This window comes from Pocillopora verrucosa, chromosome 3 (assembly GCF_036669915.1).
Source record: "Pocillopora verrucosa isolate sample1 chromosome 3, ASM3666991v2, whole genome shotgun sequence".
Lineage (NCBI taxonomy): Eukaryota > Metazoa > Cnidaria > Anthozoa > Scleractinia > Pocilloporidae > Pocillopora > Pocillopora verrucosa.
This window is the reverse complement of record NC_089314.1, coordinates 22,261,859-22,286,916: the sequence shown is the minus strand read 5'-3', so window position 1 is coordinate 22,286,916 and position 25,058 is coordinate 22,261,859. Positions and strand designations below refer to the sequence as shown.

At 38.3% G+C, this 25,058-nt stretch overlaps 2 protein-coding genes across 8 annotated transcripts; both read left to right on the top strand.

Annotated features, from left to right (window-relative positions):
- The first annotated feature begins 5,924 nt into the window (after window positions 1-5,924).
- On the top strand, window positions 5,925-13,810 carry LOC131774248 (NLR family CARD domain-containing protein 3-like). Its single transcript, XM_066163596.1, has 3 exons — window positions 5,925-6,599; window positions 6,951-7,729; window positions 13,759-13,810. The coding sequence occupies exons 1-3, from the start codon at window positions 5,925-5,927 to the stop codon at window positions 13,808-13,810; spliced, it is 1,506 nt and encodes a 501-aa protein (XP_066019693.1).
- Window positions 13,811-15,606: 1,796 nt separating this feature from the next.
- On the top strand, window positions 15,607-24,759 carry LOC136279963 (piezo-type mechanosensitive ion channel component 1-like). Of its 7 annotated transcripts, none has more exons than XM_066164505.1 (15): window positions 15,607-15,921; window positions 16,762-16,845; window positions 16,959-17,084; window positions 17,663-17,705; window positions 18,114-18,209; window positions 18,514-18,545; window positions 18,753-18,866; window positions 19,288-19,355; window positions 19,581-19,689; window positions 19,857-19,932; window positions 21,178-21,247; window positions 21,764-21,896; window positions 22,594-22,650; window positions 23,145-23,229; window positions 23,643-24,759. In XM_066164505.1, the coding sequence occupies exons 1-7, from the start codon at window positions 15,858-15,860 to the stop codon at window positions 18,833-18,835; spliced, it is 528 nt and encodes a 175-aa protein (XP_066020602.1). In that variant the 5' UTR covers window positions 15,607-15,857; the 3' UTR covers window positions 18,836-18,866; window positions 19,288-19,355; window positions 19,581-19,689; window positions 19,857-19,932; window positions 21,178-21,247; window positions 21,764-21,896; window positions 22,594-22,650; window positions 23,145-23,229; window positions 23,643-24,759. The 7 variants fall into 7 exon arrangements, with proteins under 7 accessions (XP_066020602.1, XP_066020600.1, XP_066020595.1 ...); XM_066164503.1 differs by having other exon boundaries at window positions 18,738-18,866; XM_066164498.1 differs by having other exon boundaries at window positions 18,114-18,866.
- The last annotated feature ends 299 nt before the right edge of the window (window positions 24,760-25,058 follow it).

The following is a 25,058-nucleotide window of genomic DNA, read 5'->3' as shown; positions in this document are numbered from 1 at the left end:
AATTTGTATATAATAGACGTTAGCTAGTATTAAAAATGGCTGTGCACACGTAAATTTAACTGAAAATACCTTATTGGGTAATTTCCCTTGATTTATACGTAACTTTGTGATATTTCGAGACAATTACGAGATGTTCATTTCACAATAAATCTTACGCAAGGAGAGAACTTTATCGGTAGATTTTAACACATATCTCATGATTATCTCAACAAAAACTTACACTTCCCACGTATCAATATTGCTTTCATCCGTTTCTGATAAAACGGCTGCAAAAAAGCGCTGAATTATCGCGAAAATCGTTTTTTTGGACGCTGAGACGACTTTTTGTCATGTATTTCTTTCTAGCAATTTGCTTTGTTTACCCTGTGGCGATCCCAGAACCCTTTGCGCATAGCAGAGGGATCTGATTACTGGCAACCCATTCATTAGCGCAAGAGGCCTTGATGCGTGACACGGGGAGCTTGCTTGTATGTTACTAGCTAACGCTGCATCTTTACGAAAACGGTATTAGTGACTTCCTCTCCCAATTTCTTAAATTTCGGGTAAAAGTCCATAAGAAAGAGGTTTGCAAAGTAGCCTGACTTTGTAAGATCTATCGCTGTTTAGAATTCTTTCATCTGAACTCTAACGTTTACGTTGTGTGTCATTTAATACTGAAACAAAATCAGGATACGCAAACAAAAACGTCTTAAAAACGACACCAGAGACGTAGAAACGCGTGACGGAAGAGAGGTCAACTATCTAGGTAATTTCACCACTAGGGAGCTCACTTTTCATCTCAATTTCCTTTCACAGAAGAACATATACTCGTTTATTCTTGTTGTCCCGAAGTAGACGGCTAAATAATTAGTAGTTAGTATAAGAATTAATGTTTGGCATTTCATCCGAGTACAATGCAGTTCTTTTTTAATTAGCTCATTTGTTTAATTGCACTTCAGCGAAATTAAGCATTACGTCCAGTATGGGGATAAAATCGGTTTTTTTTAAGGATTTTTAGCGTCAAAAGGGACTTTTTAAACATTTAAGGATTTTTAGGGACTAATGTTAAGAAAAAAATACAAGCGATAGCCAAAAAGTTGGTCTCGATCCTTGTGTAATTTGTGGCTTCAAATGGTACTCAGCTAGGTACTTTTGTAACAGCGATAGGTCATGTTTTTGGCGCAGTTATTCTACATGAACTCTGCTAACTGTTTATTTCCGTTATTGTTTGTTTGAAAGAGAAATTTGTAAGGAGACGAACCACTTTCATTGTCTAGCAAATAACTGATAATTTTTAGCAAGTTTACAGGTGCTTCCATGCAATTTCAATACAGGAATCTCGCATTTTATGCAAATTTTGTGGTTATTTCGAAAAAGAATTGAGATAAATCGGGATGTTTAGAAATAATTTTAAGATATTTATAGATAAAACTCAAAGTTGTAGAAATGTTTGGCGAATTTCTGGATAGATTTTTATGGCCGTCTTTCAAGATTTTTGTTCGTGAGAGCAACACGTGTTTTGAAGTTCGGAATAAAGTTGGTCTATTGTGAACCCTGGACTGGAGTTTACTTCAAGGAGTGGGATGGCAAAATAAAAAAAAATTGATGTTTTTGGGACTGTCCATCGATTGTCGAGCTTTACGCTTTGATAATAATTAAGTGCAAGAAGTGAAGACGGCAGAAAGCAAACGTAAAACATCAAGTAACTGTTTCCTGTTTCCCTTAAACGCCCTACTTAATGTCTCTTTCATGTGCAACACTGTTACGGTGGCCACAAGGGCACTCCGAATTCACACAACATTCCCGCCTTTTAAAGTCACTCCAAATTCTAAAGGCTCAGTCGGAAATGGAAGCCTCCACTCTAAACTCAAACGCTTACTCTGAATTCTAAACGACCCCACTTCATCATCATATTTTTTATTTGCCTTATTTACATAATACAAAAAAAATTTAATTTACAGCGGTTATAGCTAGTAGGCGAGGAGACCCAGGAAGCCACTGGGCTTATGGGAGAGCCACCTCACTTACATTAATAAATAAAGTAAAGAAAAAGTGCTGCGAATGTGCGGCTAGGCCAATTCAAGGATTATTTAAGTAAAAAACTCTTGCATTTTCGTCTTAAAACTAAGAAGGTTCGACGAACGAGTGACTGAAACAGGAAGAGAGTTCCAAATTTTAGGACCTTGGTAAAGAATTGTAACTTGCTTGAGATTTGTACGGCACAAATGCGTTCGATAATTACTGGCTATTCGTTACAAAAAGATTGAGAAGCAATGGAGGCAATAAGTTATTTCTATAATAAAACATAAATTTGGCGATTTCAAACGTATTGACTTGGAAAATATCTAAAATTCCTAGTTTGGAGAATAAAGGAGCGGAATGGGCTCGATAGTCTGAGTTGGTGATAGCCTGCACAGCTCGCTTTTGCAGGTAGTAAATTCTATTTAAGTTAGATACGTATGTGGACGACCAGGCACAGTTACAATAGACGATATAAGGATAAATTAAGGTGTAGTACAAAGTGAGCTTGGTTGTAGAGGATAAGAAAAAGCGAGACCTGAATATAATACCTATTGATTTAGCGATTTTTTTTACATACATAGCTGATATGGTGTTTCCAAGTAAGATGATCATCAATATAGACCCCAAAGAATTTAGTTACGTTAGATTGTTGTAGGGTTTACCTCCAAAGGAGAGAGAAATGCTGGAGTTAAATTTCTTCTGTCTGGGTTTAAAAATTACGTAGTTAGTTTTCCTTATATTAACTGAGAGCTTATTGCATTTTAGCCAGACATCAATATTTTGGAGTTCATCATTAAGTACGGATTCTAAGCAATTTGGGTTTGAGTGAGAATAAAAGATACTGGTGTCATCAGCGAAAAGTAGAGGGTCTGTTAATTCAGAGGCATTAGGGAGGTCATTTATGTATAGAATGAACAATAGAGGGCCTAAAATCGAACCTTGAGGGACACCACACTTGATGGTTTGCATAGGAGAGCAAGCTTGATTGAATTGGGCAAATTGCTGGCGACATGAAAAGTAGCTTTTGAACCACTGCAGAGCCACGTCACGGATACCATAGTGCTCCAATTTCGCAAACAAGATATGATGGTCGAGAGTGTCAAATGCTTTGGAAAGATCTAGGAAAACACCCACCGTTGTTTCGTGTTGGTCGATTGCAGAAGCTATTTTATTTACCAAATGAATTAGTGCGTGCCATGTCCAGTGATTTTTCCGAAATCCAAACTGACAGCGGTAAAGTATATCGTGTTTTTCGGCAAATTCTACCAAGCGATTGTACATGACTTTTTCGAAAAATTTGGAAAAATTAGACAACAAAGAAATAGGTCTGTAGTTTACAAAAAAGTTAGGATCCTCTGCTTTGAAGATGGGAATAATTTTAGGATTCACCTTGGGTATAGATTTAGCTAACTTCGTATTCTAAAAGTTGATACCCAGTACTAAACTTTACATGGGACTTTCTAAACCCTTGTACACCGGATCACGTCCTGTACTCAACTCAGTCACCCATAACTTGGAGAAGTTTGGTTGGAATGTATCACGGCAAATTAGTTACATGTCAAGATGGCCATGGCAAACTCCACATCCGCAAACAATTTTTTTTCCATGTTAGAGCTGAACTTGTCGATGAAACGTTAGTACTGAAATGTTACTGCAATGAATGATACGAGTATGAGGCTCTTCTGTGCTTTTTGTTGAAAATATCCTTATAACTAGCTAGGCCAATCTTATTCTGCATTTATTCCAGCTTTGACGTCTTGCTGATTTGCATCTAATAGATTCATACAATTTTTGTATAATCGTCCGTTGTGCGTTTTGCTTAATGGTTACCTTAAACAACAACTGTTCTTCTTTCACAGGAGTCAGCTGCCCGTGTCTTGAGCCGGCATGAGTTTGTCCAAACAATATAACTCCCAGAATAATGATCAACTGTCTCCAGCAGCTGACAAGATAAGGGTTACAATCCTTGCTTCGGAATGGGGATCAAGTAAAGGTGGACTATCCACATTAAACAGAGAGTTAGCCATTCAGTTGGCTAAGTTTCCTGAAGTGCAAATTTCCTTCTTTGTCCCGCAATGTAACGAAGAGGACAAGAGAATTGCACTCAGCCACAACATCGAAATTGTTCAAGCAACAAGGCGGCCTGGCTACGATTAACTTGAATGGGTGAGCTCTCCACCAGCTCAGCTCCAAACTGACGTTATTGTTGGCCATGGGGTGAAACTTGGGCGCCAAGCTCAAGTTATTAGAGATTCTCACAAAATCAGGTGGAATCAAGTTTTCCACACTGATCTGGAGGGGCTTGGAATGTTCAAAACCTATCAAAATTCCATTTCCATAGGCGAGAAAAAACGCCAAACAGAAGTAGAACTCTGTGAGATGGCAGACTTGATTGTAGGAGTTGGACCCAAGTTATGCGAAGCATTTCGCAGATACCTTCGTTGGTGCAAGAAGGATAAAAGTATTCTAGACATCACCCCTGGTGTTTCTAACGAATTTGTGGGTATTAAACACGTCGATAAAGACATGAAAAAATGTGGCATTCTAGTCTATAGAAAAATATCTTCGAAATGAGCTGTAGCACTGCTAATCAAATAATCAAAACGCCATAATTAATGAAATTCATTGCAATACATTTGGAACAGAATTGAAACTAGTAACACGAAGAAAGCTGTAACATAACAGAACGGAAGTTTACACCCTTCCCTGGAAGTTCATCTTTACTCTCCTATTATTAGAATCGTAATGTCTAATTCACAGCAAAGTTCCTATGTCACAGAACAAGAAAAGATAGAGGGTTGGGGAGGGGCTTACAATTAGATGTACTTTTTTCGTTTACAGGTAGATGGGCATATACGCGGGGGTGAGGGCTATAAGTGGGGGGTTTGTAAGCGGTAGCTTGCAGAATATCTCAGCAGGTTAAAGAAATAGCCAAGTCCGTATAGGAACAGGGAAGAAATAAAAGATATATATTTTAACTAAATCTTCATTCCACTATGAGACTTGCAAGATAGACTTGCAAACCCATAATGAAAAATAGATGCTAAGTTGTAAACGGACGATAAACTGATAAAAAGTTCTATTTTATGTTTATAACTATTTCCATGGGCTCTGCCTAATTTTTGGGTATTTTTATTTCAAGCAAGGTGTTTGAAACAGGTGCTGTGCCTTGGAAGACTAGAGTGGTATTGATGCCGAAAAAAAATGAGGACTTATTTTACCGATTTTCTACTCAAAGGCGAAGATTTCAGTTTTAAACTGAACGAGATTTTCACCAGGTTCAGAATTGTAGGTAAAGATAAGACTAGAGGAGAAATGAAGGACGATATCACAAACATGACAGCTATCTTCAAAAACGATGAAGAATGCGAAGAGCCCCAGACTGCATCCCGGAATTCGTCTCGGACTTCGTCCCGGACTTCGTCCCGGACTTCGTCCCGGACTTCGTCCCGGACTTCGTCCCGGACTTCGTCTCGGACTTGGTCCCGGACTTCGTCTCGGACTTCGTCCCGGGCTCCGTCCCGAACTGCGCCCCGACTGCGCCCCGGACTGTTTTGATCGAGGGGGATCCAGGTATGGGAAAAACAACCTATTGTCAGAAGCTGGCGTACGACTGGGCAACTTCACGAGAACACTGGGACAAGTCCTTCCCGATGATTGCTCTACTTTTACTGCTAAGGTGCCACGATATCAAATCTAACCTTTGGCAAGTAATTGACGAGCAGCTTCTTCCTGACGACATCGACGAAGAATGGAAAAGAAACCTTTTCAAGTTCATTCGTGAGAATCAGTCCAGCGTTTTGTTCGTTCTTGATGGTTTAGACGAAGCCGACTATGGTAAAATAGACATGTTTATCAATCTCGCTTAAAGTAAAGAACTCCCCGAATGCCTTTTTGTTTTCACATCTCGTCATGAATCTGGGATGGAAATCAGGTGCTACTGTGATAATCTGTGGGAGATTGTAGGATTCACAGAAGAAGACGCCGAAGATTTTATTTTCAAGTACTTTAGAAACATGGAACACTTGGCTGAGAGACTTCTTGAAGAGATTAGGTCAAGATCAGACTTACGCCAACGGACATCAAATCCTCTTAACACCGCACTATGGTGCATTCGTTGTGAAGATTTTAAAGAAGCCTTTCCAGAGAGCAGAATTCAATTGTACATTGAAATAGTAAAGTGTGTCTTGAGAAGATATGAAGAAAAGAAAGGATTTTCCAGCAACAATGAAGATTTAATTGAAGTTTGCGAAGAGGAACTCAGAAGCTTGGGACGTATAGCGTTACAGTTTCTTCTTAAGGGTGAGCTATATATCGAAGATAGCAAAACAAATGCTAATGATCTTAATGCTGTAAAGAAGTTTGGGTTAAATGGGTTAAGAGCGAGTTTTAAAAAAGTTAGGAGAATCATAAAATTAGCATTTTGTTTAATAGAGGAATGTGGAAAATGTAACAAAAGTCTTCAGTCCCAGGTGCTTCATGAGTTTGGGGCTCACCTCAAGCTTGAGTTTTGCACCTTAGAAATGATTCCGCGATTAGACTTTTTCTTGGAAGGTCCTTCATGCAATACCTTTTTGACTGGTCTAGACCTAATTCCTATTTTTAGGAATTTCCAGTTCGGTGGTCTTGTGATTAGCGATAAAGGAATTGCTCTACTCTCTCAGGCCCTTTCAGTCATTACTACATTGACTCATTTGAACTTAGGTAACAATCTGACTGTTGATTCTGGTGCTGCTTCTCTCTCTCAGGCCCTTTCAGTCAATACATTGACTTATTTGAACTTGGGTAACAATGAGATTGATGATTCTGGTGCTGCCTATCTCTCTGAGGCTCTTTCAGTCAATACTACATTGGCTCATTTGGACTTGGATAACAATTAGACTTATGATTCTCGTGCTGCCGATCTCTCTCAATCTCTTTCAGTCAATACCACATTGACTTATTTGAACTTGACTAACACTGAGATTGGTGCCTCTGGTGCAGCTTATCTCTCTCAGGCTCTTTCAGTCAATACTACATTGACCCATTTGAACTTGGATAACAACAAGATTTATGATTCTGGTGCTGCCGATCTCTCTCAGGCTCTTTCAGTCAATACTACATTGACTTATTTGAACTTGACTAACACTGAGATTGGTGCCTCTGGTGCAGCTTATCTCTCTCAGGCTCTTTCAGTCAATAGCAGTTTGACTGATTTGAATTTGTGGCTGAATAACATTGGTGCTTCTGGTGCTGATTCTCTCTCTCATGCCCTTTCAGTCAATAGCAGTTTGACTAATTTGAACTTGGGTGGCAATAAGATTGAGGATTCTGGTGCTGCTTCTCTCTCTCGTGCTCTTTCAGTCAACGCTAAATTGACTCATGTGGACTTGGGTTTCAATTGGATTGGTGCATCTGGTGCTGCTTCTCTCTCTCTTGTCTTTTCAGTCAAAAGCAGTTTAACGTATTTGAACTTGACTAACAATAAGATTGGTCCTTCTGGTGCTGCTTCTCTCTCTGCTGCCCTTTCAGTTAATCAAAGTTTGACTAATTTGAACTTGGGTGGAAATAAGATTGATGATTCTGGTGCTGCTTTTCTCTCTCATGCCCTTTCAGTCAATCAAAGTTTGACTAATTTGAACTTGTGTGGCAATAAGATTGGTGATTCTGGTGCTGCTTCTCTCTCTCAGGCTCTTTCAGTGAACACTAAATTGACTGACTTGAATTTGGATTGGAATCAAATTGGTGAATTTGGTTTTTTTCTCTCTCTAACGCTGTTTCATTCAATACTACATTGGCTCATTTGATCTTGGATGGGATGGACATTGGTCGTGCTGGTGATGACTTTTCCCTAACGATCCTTTGTATTTAATCGACTGTTTTGAGGATAGATGAGGCTCTAATGATTGTTATTGGTTTTGTTTAGCCCCAGGATCTTGTGCATATTTACGGATCTGGATATTTAGATCGATGTTTCTAGTAATGTGTTAAATGTATCCGGATATGATTAATAGTTTTAGCAGCCATGTGCATTTATACTCTTAAATGAGCTAGAAGCTAATTTTATTTTAACTGGAAACAGCAAAATGATTCGACATTTGATTTAGTTTTGCTCCAGACCTAAGGTCAATATTGCATGGGTTATAAATATTTCCACTCGCGTGAACGACGAAAGATGAATGTCAGTCTTTAATGACTTCTAGCACCTCACTCTGAGAAGTGTAAAATGTGCACAGGACTTCAACTTTACTGTTATATACATCATTATTGTACTTAATGGTATACTTGACTATTTCAAGTGAAAAAAATGACTTGGATTATTGGTAATAGTTTTTTTCTGAAAAGATGAAGTGTTGTATTCGAATGATTGGTTGTATAACTGTTTCATGAATTAAACACTGTCATGTAACTTTAATGAGAATTGAAAATAAGGTTTTTTCAGGACAGTTTGGTCGCATTTTTTCATTTCTTCTTTTCGGGGCAGAAAGAGGGGGGAAAGTTTTTCCACGTGAGGAGATCGGAAAGGGAAGGAGTAAAAATGCGTCTATTCCAAAGAAAGACGTTTGCGAGAGTGTTTTAGTCCGAGACTAGGATATAGATAGGTTTTAAGATTAAGACTGTATAATGGTCAACGCCAACTCCATATTTTAATGCTCTCTTAGTAGATGTATAGGAGCGGAAAAGAAGGTGAGGGACCTAAAATAAAGAACAAAATAGACACAAGAAATTAAAAAAGGAATTTTAATCTAGTACCACAAATTGCCTTTGGGAGGATGTCAAGAAATAACAAATTAAGAGGCGATCTCTGTAAGAGCGGTCAAAGGTATTTCGCATCGGAAAAAAGTTTTCCCTCAAACTTTGCCCAATAAACTATCTTTGGTAGCAAGTAAATAAAACCACATTAGTTTCTGGAAATACGTTAAAATAAAATTTTTAGAGCTCTCAAAAGTCAAAGCTGCTAAAGGCCCTTTTTTGACCTCTGCGACATCGAAAATTTCAAAAGTTGAATACCCTGGTCCTCGTTTCACACCGCATGCGGCAAAAAATCTTTTGTATTTTTAAACTGTGTGATATGTTAGGTGGATAAAAAGTATTTCAATTTTGATATTCGTTTATTCAGGGGTTCGTCATAATTTATTTAAAAACACTCGTTAGACAGCTTTCTGAAATTGGTCAAAAGTAATCTTTCCTTCTTGGTTGATATTGCTCAAGTCTAGACCAGACCATTGAAAACTCCGCTTGATTTCTGTTGTTTGGCTGCAGAAAAATATAAAAACATCTTATTAATTTTGTTCGCCGCGGTGACTTCAAACTTTCAGCGATTTTGCTAGCGTGAGAGCCGATTAAGCAACTTAGTTCATTGAACAAACTCCGACCGTTTTATATAAGTAGCTCAATAAATCTTAGATTTTAACCATTTTAAGTTGAAAAGATAGTAGGACAGAGCTTTTAGACAACACCGATTGATACTCTAAACATTTCAAGAGGCCAGAATTTGACAAATTTTACCCTCTCGTGACGAAAGACGTCAACAACAATGCATCGAATATCATAATTTGATTAGCGCTCGCCTAACATTTTAATGGCAAACTCTTTCTTAAATATTTGGCTTCTGCTATTTCATGCATATTTGAGTTCTGACAGGTTATGCTATTCAAATCTGTATGAACATTTCAGAACCAAACCACAGGATTCTATTTAGTGTAACCGGCGATAACAGCACATACTAAAATACACCGTGAACAGTGACTCTGTCACGTAATTCAATTGTGTAATTATCCTGTATTGCTTCTCCTTTCTAAATAAAGCAGCGATAACATCATTTTTTGGATCAGAATTCTAGTCGGCAGGAATAAGAGAAAGTTTGTCTGCACACCTGTCTTTAAGACAGTTCTATTCAGAACTTTAGCATAGATCCAATTCAAGTCTTAAATGCATATATTGATAGCTTCGCCGATGTTGCACAAAAGCCCAGGATTACAAATTTGGAATCCCAAGTAGATTGTTGGGAAAAATGCTCCTTTCCCAAAACATCTGAGTTTGTTCAAAAAGCTGGGGAAGCGTGCCAGCTGGTGTGCGATGTCATTTTTCTAAGAGATGGAAAAGCGTTATTCCAAGCGGTCGTAGACCATGAAGAGAAGTGCAAGACGTACAGCTATTGATGTTGGCCTTCAAACCCTTATGGTCGCCTATCAGAATGCTCCCACAAAATCACTTAGGACTCAAATACTGAGTATTAATGCCGATAGATTTTCAGCCAACGAGCTTAAACGTATGCATCAGCCATTTGAAAACCTCTCCGATCGTCAAATCAGAAGGCAAGAGCACAGGCGAAGAGTGAGGTGTCTGTTGAAAAAATCCTGCGTCACAGAATCCGACCTTGAGTTCCATATGAACTTGGTAGTTCATCAGGTAAGTCCTGTGTCTGCGAGCATGACTGAAAGTCTTTATGGCAAAGTGAAGAGGGAGTGGGTTCATCACTTTCAGTCATTAGAGGGTTCGACTGAGCTGGTTGCAGTGGCCACAGAACCCTTGACAAGTGCTTCACAGCTTCCCATGGGAAGGGCTCTTCATAAGAGAGGTGCAAGTGTACGGCTTTCGCAGGCAGTAATTGACACAGAAATTTAATGTTGGACGAGACACTGGCAGAAGACAAGACCTAGAGCAAGTAGCAAAGGACAAGCGAACTGCTTGTACTGTAGATGGAGAGAGAATGTTCGATGGAACAAAGCGGTTATCCAACCTACAGATTCAGGATTTCTTCTCGAGATTGTGCCTTAAACGGCGATCTAAAATATAACAAGAATCGGATGATACCACAGACGCAGACGACGAAGACGACTACTTGATAGAAACATCCGCGTCTAATGTAGACGAAGGGTGTTTGAGAGAGGCCAGGAACACAGTAATAGATGAGATAGGACTGAAACATCGAATCATGTCTGATGTCTATGATGTGTGTTCGTTGGCAAGAGAGTGAAGGTTGCCCAGCCTCAAAGTCAAGGTACTAAGAGACATGTGCAAACATTTTGAGCTTGCATTCAAAATGCGAGATACAAAGACAACACTTCTTGCAAAAATGGAGGAAATGAATTCGGAGTGGAGTTGTAATGCAGTCTAATTATGAAGTCCACCCGTTATGCGAATGCGATATCCTTTTTCACAAGAACTTTCCAAAGTTATGAACAGCGACTGCTATGCAGACAGGTGTGACGACCAAATATCATTTGTTCCTGTCAGCTATAAATCCGAGCAATCGCTGCTTTACTTAGACGTGAGAGGTAGTCAGGACAATTATACGATGGAATTACGTGACAGAGTCACTGTTCACGGTGTATTTCAGTGTGTGCTGTTGTCGCCGGTTACACTAAATAGAATCCTGTGGTTTGGTTTTGGAATGTTCACCCAGGTTTGAATAGCGTAAGCTGTCAGAACTCAAATATGCATGAAATAGCAGAAGCCAAATTTTTAAGAAAGAGTTTGCCATTAAAATGTTAGGCGAGCGCTAATCAAATTATGATATTCGATGCATTGTTGTTGACGTCTTTCGTCACGAGAGGGTAAAATTTGTCAAATTCTGGCCTTTTGAAATGTTTAGAGTATCAATCGGTGTTGTCTAAAAGCTCTGTCCTACTATCTTTTCAACTTAAAATGGTTAAAATCTAAGATTTATTGAGCTACTTATATAAAACGGTCGGAGTTTGTTCAATGAACTAAGTTGCTTAATCGGCTCTCACGCTAGCAAAATCGCTGAAAGTTTGAAGTCACCGCGGCGAACAAAATTAATAAGATGTTTTTATATTTTTCTGCAGCCAAACAACAGAAATCAAGCGGAGTTTTCAATGGTCTGGTCTGGACTTGAGCAATATCAACCAAGAAGGAAAGATTACTTTTGACCAATTTCAGAAAGCTGTCTAACGAGTGTTTTTAAATAAATTATGACGAACCCCTGAATAAACGAATATCGAAATTGAAATACTTTTTATCCACCTAACATATCACACAGTTTAAAAATACAAAAGATTTTTTGCTGCATGCGGTGTGAAACGAGGACCAGGGTATTCAACTTTTGAAATTTTCGATGTCGCAAGAGGTCAAAAAGGGGCCTTTAGCAGCTTTGACTTTTGAGAGCTCTAAAAATTTTATTTTAACGTATTTCCAGAAACCAATGTGGTTTTATTTACTTGCTACCACAGATAGTTTATTGGGCAAAGTTTGAGGGAAAACTTTTTTCCGATGCGAAATACCTTGGACCGCTCTTTCAGATCGCCACTTAATTGCGATTCGTCTACGGTCGTTGACGAATCGTCACACCGGATGTCGAATCGTGCGCTAACATACCGGAAGTCGAGACGCGTAAGCAATATGTGGAATTACGATGGTATGTCGAAAGTCGAATCGTGCGTTAACATACCGGAAGTCGAGGGAGTGAAAACTAGTGGCATGGTACGAGAACATGACAACATGAACCCTCAACGTTCTTAAAGCGTGAAACGACCGGAAGTCCATCGTCAGAATATTATAAACTATGCAGTGTAGCAAAGTTAGCGATTCGACACGATTCGACTCGAATCGAACGACTCGTCACAGCAAATGACGATCCGTCATACCGGATGTCGATTTGCAGAAGAAGACATGGACCTCCCACGTTCTTAGAGCGTGAAATGACCGGAAGTCTATTGTCCTGCAAATCGACATCCAGTATGACGGGTCTTCATTTGTTGTGACGAGTCGTTCGATTCGGCAACTTCTGAGACACTTGCGGAATATTTTCTAAGTGTCTTGCAAATCTACATCCGGAATGACGGATCGTCATTTGTTGTGACGAGTCGTTCGATTTGAGTCCATTTGTGCCGGTTCGATAACATCTTCAACCCCCTATGGCAGACACTTGCGGAATAGTTTCTTTTCAAATTTACTTCCGGTATGCGTTTCCATATCATAAGAGATGGTTTCTCAAACCTCCGGTATCACAACACCACTTAGCCGTGAATCGACTTCCGATTTGACGATTCGTCAACTAGCAACTGCCTTTGACGATTCGCTGCGGTTTGGGTGTATTGGACAAACGAAGGAGTATACTAAGAAAGGAAAGAAAATATTGTAGAGTATTTTGGTGTACGTTTGGGGAAACACGCGCAATTATTGTTTGACCAGCCATAAATGACATCTCCACATGACTGGTATTAGAGTTACGCGTGCTTCAACCAGTTATGTGTCGCTTGACACGAAATTGTTCAAGTTAAAACTCTTGCAAAACACCAGATTATTTCCAAATCAAAACCAGTATCAATATTGTCGCCACTGCTCGCACAGTGAGAATCTAGGAGTCACAAAACTCAGTATTTCTATCGGACCAGTCGTAAAATGCATATTCTAATAGACAAAAGAGTTTTTCTCCGCGGCTAATCTCAATCTTCCGCGCTGCACTTCAATTACTTACGGTTTCTTAGATCAGGCTAAAATTACTAAAACAGTGTTAAAGATTTTTTTAGGTCCAGGAGTCTGAAAGTATTGGATTTATTTTGTCTCTTTCTGCAGCAAAATGAATGGATCAGAATAAATTGGTTGGAAGTTGCCCCGATTTGTTTTGTTATTTTGTTATCTGACGTTAGGCAAGTAACAAAAATAATTTTGTAAGTATTTTCAATCAAGTTTTCAGTTGAGGGTTGATATCAAAGATCGTGGCCTTAGTTGGGTGTTCGTTCGTTTCTCTCAGACGCTTTTTGTCAACATGACATAGACCAATTTGGACTTGGAGTGGAATGGGATTGGCGTTTCTGGTACTGTTTCTCTCTCTCTCAGGCCCTTTCAGTTCGTACTTTACTGACTCATTTGGATTTAATGGAGAATAACATTGCTGATACTGGTGATCCTCGTCACTCCTATAATCTTTCATTAAACACTGCATTCACTAATGTGAACATGAAATGAAAAGGGATTGGTGATTGTGGTGCTACATCTCCCTCTCTCTCAGGCTCTTTCAGTCAATACTATTTGCACTTCAGAACTGATTAATGAGATGGGTGCTTCTGGTGCTGCATGTCTCTTTCTCAGGCCCTTTGAATCATTTAAACTTGAGGGGTAATACGGTAATATTGGTGTTTCTGGTGCTGCAACTCTCTCTCTCTCTCTCTCTCTCTCTCTCTCTCTCTCTCTCTCTCTCTCTCAGTCTCTTTCAGCCAATGCTTCATTAACTTATCTCAACTTGTCTGAAAACGACATTGGTGATTCTGTAGCTGCCAAATGTAGACGGCGAAAGTCTCAGTTTAACCATTTACGTTGACAGATTGAGATTTTAGCATTTTCTCCCTCCTCTTCAGCTAAACAGGCCATCACTGATGTAATTCATCCTAATATCAACAAACGCAATTCAGATCCGTAAGCTTCGGAATAGACGAAATCTTCATGCACTTCGCTGAGGCGTTTTGTTCACTTTTCTGGGGCGTTTAGATCGTGTCTCTTACTTCCCCAATCTCAGTTCCCCCCTTCCCCACCAGCTTTGTGTCGGAGGACGAGGTAAGACAATGGTCAGTCAGTACAACCTCACGGACAACAGGCCCCAAACCTCAGTCCTCTTCCAACTAGAAATGTCGCAAACAGCAGTATCTGATTAATAGCGTATTTCTGTACATGTATTTTCCTTCCCTTAAACATAAAGCTAAAGATTTTAAAGTGATTCATTTTAAACTAGTTGAGGCTATTAATATTCAATCAAATTTCAATGAGGTTTTTTCTCAAATGACTAAGTTGCGTTTATCATGGTTGATATTTTCTCCTCAGCGTAGCTCGTCCCTTCACAACGAACATTTAGTATGGTCCTCCCGTGGTTAAACCGTTTGTTGAAGTGGTGAAAATGAAAACTGAATTACATTTTAAATACCCGCCTAGCATGCAGGAGTACACATGTGAAAGTCATCAACTTTTCTTTCCCTTAGTAAGACCTATCAACTGAAACTTAAACATGAATAGTGTTACTCCTAAGGTTCAGCCAGGTTTTCTTCATTGTTGGTCGCTGAAACAGTGATTGGCATGAAGGAAACAAACGTCACTTTCTGAAATTACACCTTTAGCAGTGGTGATTATTTTTACACGTCCTTTGACACAATAGGATTCCTTATACAAAATAATGTTACTGCGAAACGCAATTTCCTTTCAGCTGACCTCTAAGGAAAACGCTGTGGGCTCACGTCATGCGTTCGTTTTCCAAATGATCGGAGGGAAAAATTTGGTGAACTTTTGATCTTCGCTTGAAATTTAAGGAAAGAGAGTTACCTAGGACTTAAGTTAGTTACAGAATCTTTAAAACAAGCTTATCTTTACTCAATCATTTTACAAGGAACGTTTTTACGAAGCCGTTTGGACATGTCGCCCGTTTCGTGGGTTGAGAAACATGCGCACGTCACGACGTGATATTTTGTTGGTCGCTGAAACAGCGATTCGCATGAAGGAAACAAACGTCACTTTCTGAAAATTACACCTGTAGCAGTGGTGATTATTTTTACACGTCCTCTGACACAATAGGATGCTTTATACAACATGATGTTACTGCGAAACGCAATTTCCTTTCAGCTGACCTCTAAGGAAAACGCTGTGGGCTCATGTTATGCTTTCGTTTTCCAAATGATCGAAGGGAAAAATTTGGTGAACTTTTGATCTTCGCTTGAAATTTAAGGAAAGAGAGTTACTTAGGACTTAAGTTAGTTACAGAATCTTTAAAACAAGCTTATCTTTACTTAATCATTTTACAAGGAGCGTTTTTACGAAGACGTTTGGACATGTCCCCCGTTTCGGGGGTTGAGAAACACGCGTACGACACAACGTGATATTTTGGGTAGAAGATCAAAGAGAGGCGTATATTTGCTGAATACTGAAAGATGTCTTCGCCTGTGGTTTGTGCGTTTCTTTTCAGGTGGATTCTCCCACTCGTTTTGCTTGGAGGTGGGTACTAAATTTTGAACGATTGTTTCATAACAGCAAGCTATCCCATTTCGGTATCACGACATTTATTACACAAGGACCTTTTAAACTGAAAATTTTGGGGGATTTCTGTAAGATATTTGGCTAAGTTAAGTTTCATTTTGCCTATCTTTGTTAAGTATTGGGTATTTTTCAGTACTTCGAGCTTCAACTTCTTCTATGTACGTAAACGGTGGAGAAATAATTATAGCAAAAGTTTCCTGCTAACCCGGCGAAGATCGATCTCCCAGATCGAACCTGTCCAGACGAATAAGAATTTAATTCAAATGTCATCAAACCAGCGTGAAAACTGCGAAAGTCGCTTACTGAGCACATTCGTTTTCTTTCTGAAGAGTAAATGCATTAGTTGTATAATCGAAACTGTGCCTCTTTCAATTTCAAGTATCTAAAGCTCTTAATTGCTTTATTACCACAAGTATTTTGGTGGTGACGTAATCTGTTGAAGTTGAACCAGTATCAAAACTACCCATTTTACAAATCTATACATTGCATCATAGCCATCAACAGGCATTGAAAATCGATATAAATCAATATCAGTTGATCCATTGTTTTCTGGTTATCAAATTTCTTATGTTATGAACGCTGTAAAAGGCGGAATTATCACGCAGAGACATCAATCGATTAGTGCGTGTTTAAAATTTTCTCTATTGCAGTAACAAGAAGTTAATCAAATGTTTTCTCTTGTATTTATTTCATTTACATAAATTGATCAATAAACCTTTTGTTGTCACATGTTGTTGATGCATAGAATCATCCAAGGTCTTGGATCTGTAAAATTATTCCTTCTTTGTTCGTTTGTAGCTTGTTGTTTCAGATTTAATGGATTCTCTGTTATCTACTTATGCTGCCTGTTAGCAGTTCCTCTTCTTCCCAATCCATCACGAGGTTTGAAATATCTCTTGCTTTATTTCCTATGAATTGAGTAATTTTTTTTTCTATCCACAATATGTGAAATTTTAAACAAACTCTAAGCTAACTCATAATTTTTATTTGAACAGCTTTAGGCCCCACAAGAAATTTTCAGAAGACCCTTCTTGGCCTATCAGTGTTTGCCTTGATGGCACAGATTGCATTCCAGATAGTCTTAGCAGCATTGCCACCATATGGACATTTCTTTCCAAACTGTAAGTACAAGGGAAACTGTGTGAGTTCTCTTTGCTTTTTTCAATCCCTTAACCCTGAATACCTTAACATCAGTATGCATATTCTCTATACTGTTCTCTATACATTTCCTATAAACATGAGCTTCTTGAGTGGATGGTCATTTCCTGTATTCTCATAACCTTACTGTTTGATTCAGTAATGATAATGTATGGAGAAGTAAGATGTTAGTCACTCACAATGGTCAAAGGTTTAACCCTTAGGAGTGACCAATACAGAATTTCTCCTTGCAATATCAATAACATTTCAAGCAAAAATGTGAGGTGGAGCAAGAAAAATAACATTCACAGGATGTTGTTTATTAATATCATCAACCTCTTAGAGGTAAAGAACAGAAAGAGTATGGCAGATAATGAAGAGAATTGAGAAATCTTGATGCCAAATATTTAATTTGATTTTTTTTCTGTCACATATATCATTAGATTTAATTGTTTTTCAATATAATTTTGATAGTATACTAATAGTATATGGATTCAACTTTATCTTTATTTCTGGGTTGAAATATTATGCAATAAATCAATTACTATTATTTTCAATGTAGGTTCTAGGTATGAGCAACTTACCAGGCAAATTGGACTCAGTAGGTTAAACATTGCTCTTTGTTATCTGATATTTCTCCCATGTATCTTTTCAATTTGAATTTGCTGTTACACCTGCACCTCTTTTAAAAGTAGAGCTGAGCTAGTATTTTTATGTTCTTGCTCTGAGTGGTTTTCAGCACAAAGAATTTTAAGACAAATTCCCAAATTATTGTATTTGTACAGAAATTTATTTTCATTTCCAAACAATATAAATGTATTACCCACACCTCTAGTAAACCAAAATAAATGGTGATCAGTGGCCTAGATACAGTTATATATCTGTTATGAGGCTATAGTCATGGCGATCTTGACTTGTCTGAACAAACTTAGATTCTTGAATCATTCAATGTATAGCTGTATGTGACTAAGTGAAGAACATTTTGATAATGGTAAGTTTTATTTTACAAACAGGTTTGACGGTGTCGCAGCACTAGATGTGTTTAGAATCATTGCCCCAGATGTGGTGGTTATAGCTGTATCTATAACATGTGTTGTCTGTTGCCGAGGGTTAGTGGACTCCTCTTCTCTCCACTCAACACCACAGTGTATTAGGATAACATCTGACTCTTCCTCATGGGACAATGTGATGCCATATTTTATTGCTGTTATGTTACTTTCTGGTGGAATAATGCTTCCATCTCTAGCCTCTGCAATATACTTTTTAATGTTCCTGGTCTTGCGAACAATGTGGGCATGCCATAAGGCAGTTAGACTACGCAAGAAAGCATTTGCTTCTGTTAGAATTGCTCTGATGGTTTACTCTGGTGTGCATGTTTTGACTTTCTAAATGTACCAGTTCCAATTTTTTCAGGATGTTCTTCCACCAGAAAGTTTACTTGCCAGGTGAGATAACTAAAACATCCATAATGACCTACACACTCTGTCAGTGAGCCTGAAAGTAGGCTGTTAATGATCACTCAACCAAATCAGTGCTGTCAGGGATATTTATTTGACTTGCATTATTATCTGTAGATTTGCCATATAGCATAGCTCTACCATGGGAGATTGGAAGCTTCTCTTATATAATTTGTCCAGTTATATTGCATTTAGGCTGGACCATAGAGAGTCTGTTAGACTGGGGACAGTTTATCAAGCTTGCTGTGGCTGGAATGGTGATGATTTGTATTGAGTGATGGAGTTTTGAAATAGGATCATTTCTCGCAGGTACTGAGATAAATGTTTCAAACAACAGAAAGTTATTCCTGGACTCTTAAGTGGGAATTTGGGCAGTTTTTAAGTCAGTCCAATTTATAGCATCTCAATTTGCTTTGTTTCAATTGGTATAGCCTTTAGCAAAACCATTATTACTCCTTCAAATTTTGATTTAATGTTATTAAGACAAAACTTAGCTAAACTAAGGCATTCTAGAGGAAAGGAAAATAACATGTAACAACCTGATGAGAACTCAAAGCATCTGATCACAGAGTGAAGTAAAATAAAACTAACATCTAAAAGTCAAGGATTATTGTTGATGCTCAATTAGAGATTTGTCCAGCTCTTACTTTTTATGATATACAATTAATTTTATTTTAATAACCATGTGGTGATAAGTAATACGATAGTTTCTGTTATTTTACCTTGAAAGGGTCGTATGGTGAGTACCAACTGGCCACATATGGGTTAATTTTCCAGTGGGCCGCATTTCATTTTATGGTGAGTGAGAAAACAAAACTTATTAAATGTATGATGATAAAATGCAGGTTAAAATCGTTGGTATCCATTAATAGCACTAAGATTTATGACAATGCATTCAGGTTTCCATTGTTCTTGAATGTTTAGATCAACACTCTCTCATGATACATGTGTCTCTGCCAATGGACTTTTCCACAAATAAGATATATGGTATAGTCATTTAATCCCGTTGTTTTACATGTGTAGATTCCTCTTGGAATAAGCATTGCCTCTGGTGTCCGTGTTGGAAATGCTTTGGGTGCCAGCAACCCAGCTGCGGCAAAAAGGACAGCAAAAGTGACCATTGGACTTATAGGTAAAAACTTGTAGAAAATTATTCGAAGAGTACCTTAAACTCGTAGTGGAATCATAGATACCAATATAAGTTCACCAAAATTTGTGGGCACCTATAGCCATTACTTCTTGAAATAAAGGCAGATTGATTTCGACTCTTAGTTGAAGATAAAACTCTTTTACCTACAGTCTGTATAGATCTTGTTGTGTTTGCCATTTTCTTTGGACTGCAAGACATGACTGGAAGAGTGTTTACCGATAACAGGTTCGTACATTATTCATTGGTAATTTGAAATGGTGATAGGACTGAGTGGAGTCCAAAGCAGTCTGTAATCATGTGAGTGCTATCAAAATCAGACATTCCGATTTGTTTATCACGAGTATGATTACAGACCGAAAATTGGACGACACGAAATCTTATTACTAATTCATCATAAAATTACAATTTCCATGAAAAGGAGAAAAAATTATCCATATTAAAGAACACCTCAATTTTGGAGTCTGTACATAGTTTCAATGGTGACGGAAACCCAGGTTGATTGGTTGATTTACACTACGATTCTGAGTGTGATTGGCTTATTGAACTGTCCGATAGCAACTTGGCAAGTGAATTGTAATTTTTATGATTAGCAATGTTATCAGTTATGGTGCTGTGCTAGATGTACTTATGAACCTCAGATTACCACTTTGTTACCTCGTCATTAATAGGATCTCGAAATTAAGGAAAAAAAAAAGCACGCACTAAAGAAACACGCGTGCACCAAAGAAACACGCGTGCGAGGGAACAGATAGAGCTCCCTTCCAAAGAAATCGAGAAGAAAGGTTTTGCACTTGTGTGTATCGCGCTTAACTTCTCGTGCGTGCCGGTCAAAATTACTCGATCGTGCATGTCAGTCTAAATCAGTCGCACCTAAGACGAAGACTATTTCTCAGTCTGTCATTTTGTTTGTTCACAGGCGGCCCACATTCCCGCTGTGAGATGGTCATCTTGCACAATAACAGTCATAGCGGAATTATTAGAGTTTGTATGAGGATATTTACGACCGCTCTAAGGAATAAAGCAATACGTCAAATTCTCAATAAAAATACCCCACCTTACTTTCACAGCGTATCACTTGTTATCTGACCGATTGCTTTGATGAAAAGAACCCATTTTAGCGAGTTGTCCATTTCGAGGTTTTCAACGAACATAAGAAAGGCCTTTCTTATATAAGTTGAAAACCTCGAAATGGACAACTCTCTAAAATGGGTTCGTTTCATCAAAGCAAATGGTCAGATAACAACTGATACGCTGTGAAAGGAAGGTGAGGTAATTTTATTGAGAATTTGACGTATTGCTTTATTCCTTAGAGCGGTCGTAAATATTCTCATACAAACTCTTATAATTCCGCCATGACTGTTATTGTGCAAGATGATCATCTAGCAGCTGGAGCTTGGGCCGCCTGTGGTTTATTAAACACCTTAACTTTATGTTTACTGAATGAAAATCGGTGTTTTTTTTTTCGTGCAGCGAAGTGTTGTCATTATACACAAAGAATATTCGCTTCATGTCTGCCTACTTTCTCTTTGATGGAGTCTAGGTAAAGAACAATTCTTAACCGTTTAGTGCCTTTAATTAACAACTAGAAGTCAGGTAAACTTTAATTTAATTTTTTACTTGACTGTTTTGTCACTTCCGTTCTTCGATTTGTATTTTACAATTTTACAAGAGGATTTATAGACGAAAATATCTAGCTGCTAATCTTGTACTTCAATAGCAACTGAAAAGAAGATGTAATCAAGCCACTCTCTCTCTCATGAAATTTAACAGTTCAATGGATTATTGACGAATAACGATTTCTTGTTCATTACATTCTGGTGAAAATTCAAAGAAAAATTGGTTAGGCAAGGTAGTAACGAATGTTTGGGCTGTCAGTAGAGTTCAATGACTCTTTCGTCTCTAAATGGTATTTATATGATTTGTTGTCAAAATTGCCAAAAAACATCGCATTAGCCACATTTGTAGTAGACCGCTGACACAACTTTCAAAACAACTGCAGGGCCTAAGACCCAAGTCATTGTCAAATGAGTTTTCTTTCGGTTAATATTTTTTTAAGGGTGTTTGCAGTGGTATTGTCCGAGGATCAGGCCGGCAGACGATAGGAGTACTGATAAATTTTGTTGCCTATTGCTGTATTGGGCTTCCTTGTGGGATAACGTTGATGTTTTTAGTCTTCCATGAAATTACAGGTAAGGGAATTGAAAATTGCTACATCAGCGTTCAAATTTAGCAAATATGTCAATGTTTGATAGCCGTTTTCGGTGAAAGAATAAATTTTATGATACGTGTGGGTCGTGGTAGTTCCTGCTCGAACAAAGCTTAGCTTATACCATTAGTACTTTCTTGCCATGTTCGATGACACATAAAAAAAGCAGATTAAGAGGGTTGGTGTAAAAAAATTTAATAAGGAATTGGATGGTCTTAGAGAATGCTAGACGGTATGGTCAAGGAGAAAAAAAGAAGGAAAAATAAAACCGTAATGAAATAGCCTTTGGATGTTATTATTTCACCTTTGAAAGTGCTGACAGGTCACAAGTGGAACATGAATTTGTATTGTTGGAGGCGAAATTCACTCATCTCTTTAAAGCTCCTCGTTTGTTTCACTCGGTGTGCTTTTTAGCGTGCGCACGCGTAAAGTCATATGGTCGTTTTTTATGTGTGTTCGCTTTGCTTTGTGGGAGCGTGTTAAGTTTGTCATGTGATCTAACCGATGTCATTTGGCTTGAAGGTCTCTGGATAGGCTTGGGGATTGGAGTCCTATCTCATGTGAGCCGCTGAGTGCCATTTAATTACTGTTCGGTTTTTGCGCCCAGTTACCATCGGTGTCTTTGGGATAGTTTGGATCTCTTTTCTTTAAAATTAAAGTCTCTTATGATTGTATTTTAGGCGTCTTTATATGTGATTCTACAGTGGAGAACAGACTGGGAGAGGCAAGCACAGCTGGTTAGTATATCAATCAGTTATTTATCATATTTAATATTTATTATTTCATATTATTGTAGTATAATTCAATATTTGTAGTAGTCATGGTCTGGATTTGTATATCCTGTAGGGGTGTTACTTTATATACTTTTACCTTGAAATAGAGCGGAGAAGGACATATCTGCTCTAGATGACCTCTCATTATAATGGTAGTGTCTAAAAGCCTTTTCAAGGGCGATTTTATTCAATGGGTTAACTGGCAGCTCCCTGAACATTACGTGAGGTCTTTTGCCAGAGAGGTTTTGGTGAATTAAAAAAAAATACGAAAGACAAAAAGAGGCGTTAGATTAGCTTTGTTGAATTTTCAGCTATTTACGTAATATTATTTACGGTTTTTATTAAATTGAATACTACAGTTGTTGTTAGTTTGCAGTAAATTAATTCCCCCACCTTGAGTCCTTTTCTTACTTCGTTACTTCGTATCATTTTGCTTCTTTTTTGTTTGCCTCAATCAGGCGAAAGAACGAACAGCAATCAAGTCAGCGTTGTACAATGTATCAGAGACTTGGATAAATGTAGAAGTTAGCAGAAGAGAAAGAGGTAGTGGTGTTGTATTAAGGGTGCGGTTAGGAGGTGAAAAGGGGTCCTAGGGTGCTTGTAACTTCTCTGTGATAATTGTTCGAATCAATTCAACCTGTGCCAGCCTGCCCCAAACGCTGAAAAGACGTCACCTCTTCACGGCATGTGATCTGAAGTGTTAGCGCCAACGGGCCCATCTTTTGCAGGAGCTCATCTATTTCCGCGTGACGTGAAACGCCCAGGAATTTTTTATCAGTTCTGATGGTTTTCACAGCTAACGGTTAAAAATTTTGACCATTTTACGGCTAACGGTTGACCAGATTGTGATTCTCGGATAGTGGAGAACCATCAATAATAACCATGTTCCTTATTCTGACCCTTGATATGATGTTACACGGAAAGGTTATCTACTTGTTTTCTTCCTTTTTCATTAGATGCGATGCTGTTCAGCTGGATCTACAAGACCTCATCCATTCCATTCTTAAGCCGATTTCATGCCGCAAACAATCATTTCGAACTCTTGACTGGTGACGAGAACAAACGGATTGAGTGTAATGGCGAACTTGAATTTAACCAAGAGGATAGTGCGTCAGAAACAGCGTGTGGTGCAAATCATCATATTAGACTAACATCATCAGAGAAAAAGTCTCTCATTCTAAAACGTCTTATTCCGTTGGGTATTTCATTGCTGATATTAGGTGCCGCCGTATTTGTCCGGTTTTTTGTTCCTTTACCGCCCTCATATGCAACAGTGACCGTTGACAATAAGACAGTTAGTGGTAACATTACTGGTTATTTCACCACTCAAGCACCCGTCCCAACTAATTTACATTAAGCAATTATTTAAGAGGCGATCTCTGTAAGAGCGGTCCAGGGTATTTCGCATCGGAAAAAAGTTTTCCCTCAAACTTTGCCCAATAAACTATCTTTGGTAGCAAGTAAATAAAACCACATTAGTTTCTGGAAATACGTTTAAATAAAATTTTTAGAGCTCTCAAAAGTGAAAGCTGCTAAAGGCCCTTTTTTGACCACTTGCGACATCGAAAATTTCAAAAGTTGAATACCCTGGTCCTCGTATCACACCGCATGCAGCAAAAAATATTTTGTATTTTTAAACTGTGTGATATGTTAGTGAACAAAAAGTATTTCAGTTTTGATATTTGTTTTTTTTAGGGTTCGTCATAATTTATTTAAAAACACTCGTTAGACAGCTTTCTGAAATTGGTCAAAAGGGAAAACTTTTTTCCGATGCGAAATACCCTGGACCGCTCTTACAGAGATCGCCTCTTAATTTTTTTGATGCCAGTCTTTCTTCTTCAGACAGCGTTGTCTTTTATACTGAAAAGAAATGTGCTGTACGGATGATCGCGAAGATAATGCAAGACGATTTTATTTATCTACTGAATGTTTATGGAAAAGTATTTTCATTAAAAAATCTTAACGGATTGCAGTACTACTATGAAATTGCAGTATTTACAACAAATGAAGCAGAAGTTCTCTAATTCATATCAAGTGTTTTGTATCAGAAAGTACTTCTCACTCGACATAGGACATGAATGAATAAATGACGATAGATTTTACGCATGTCGTATGGCTGGCTGCCCCCCCCCCAAAAAAAAACAAACAAACAAACAAACAAACAAAATCTCCAATTGAATTGTATAGGAGGTTGAAGAAGGAAGCGGCGAATGAGTCCGCTCAGCGATGGAAATGGTTTCAAGAAGCACTCGTATTACGGAAGACGCTGAAGTCAGCGGATCGCAATTCAGTCGGAGGGAAGATGCAAAAGCTCGAGAATCGTTGCGTGAAGCCCCTTGTGCCAGTTACACTCGCCTAAGTAAATGACGCCA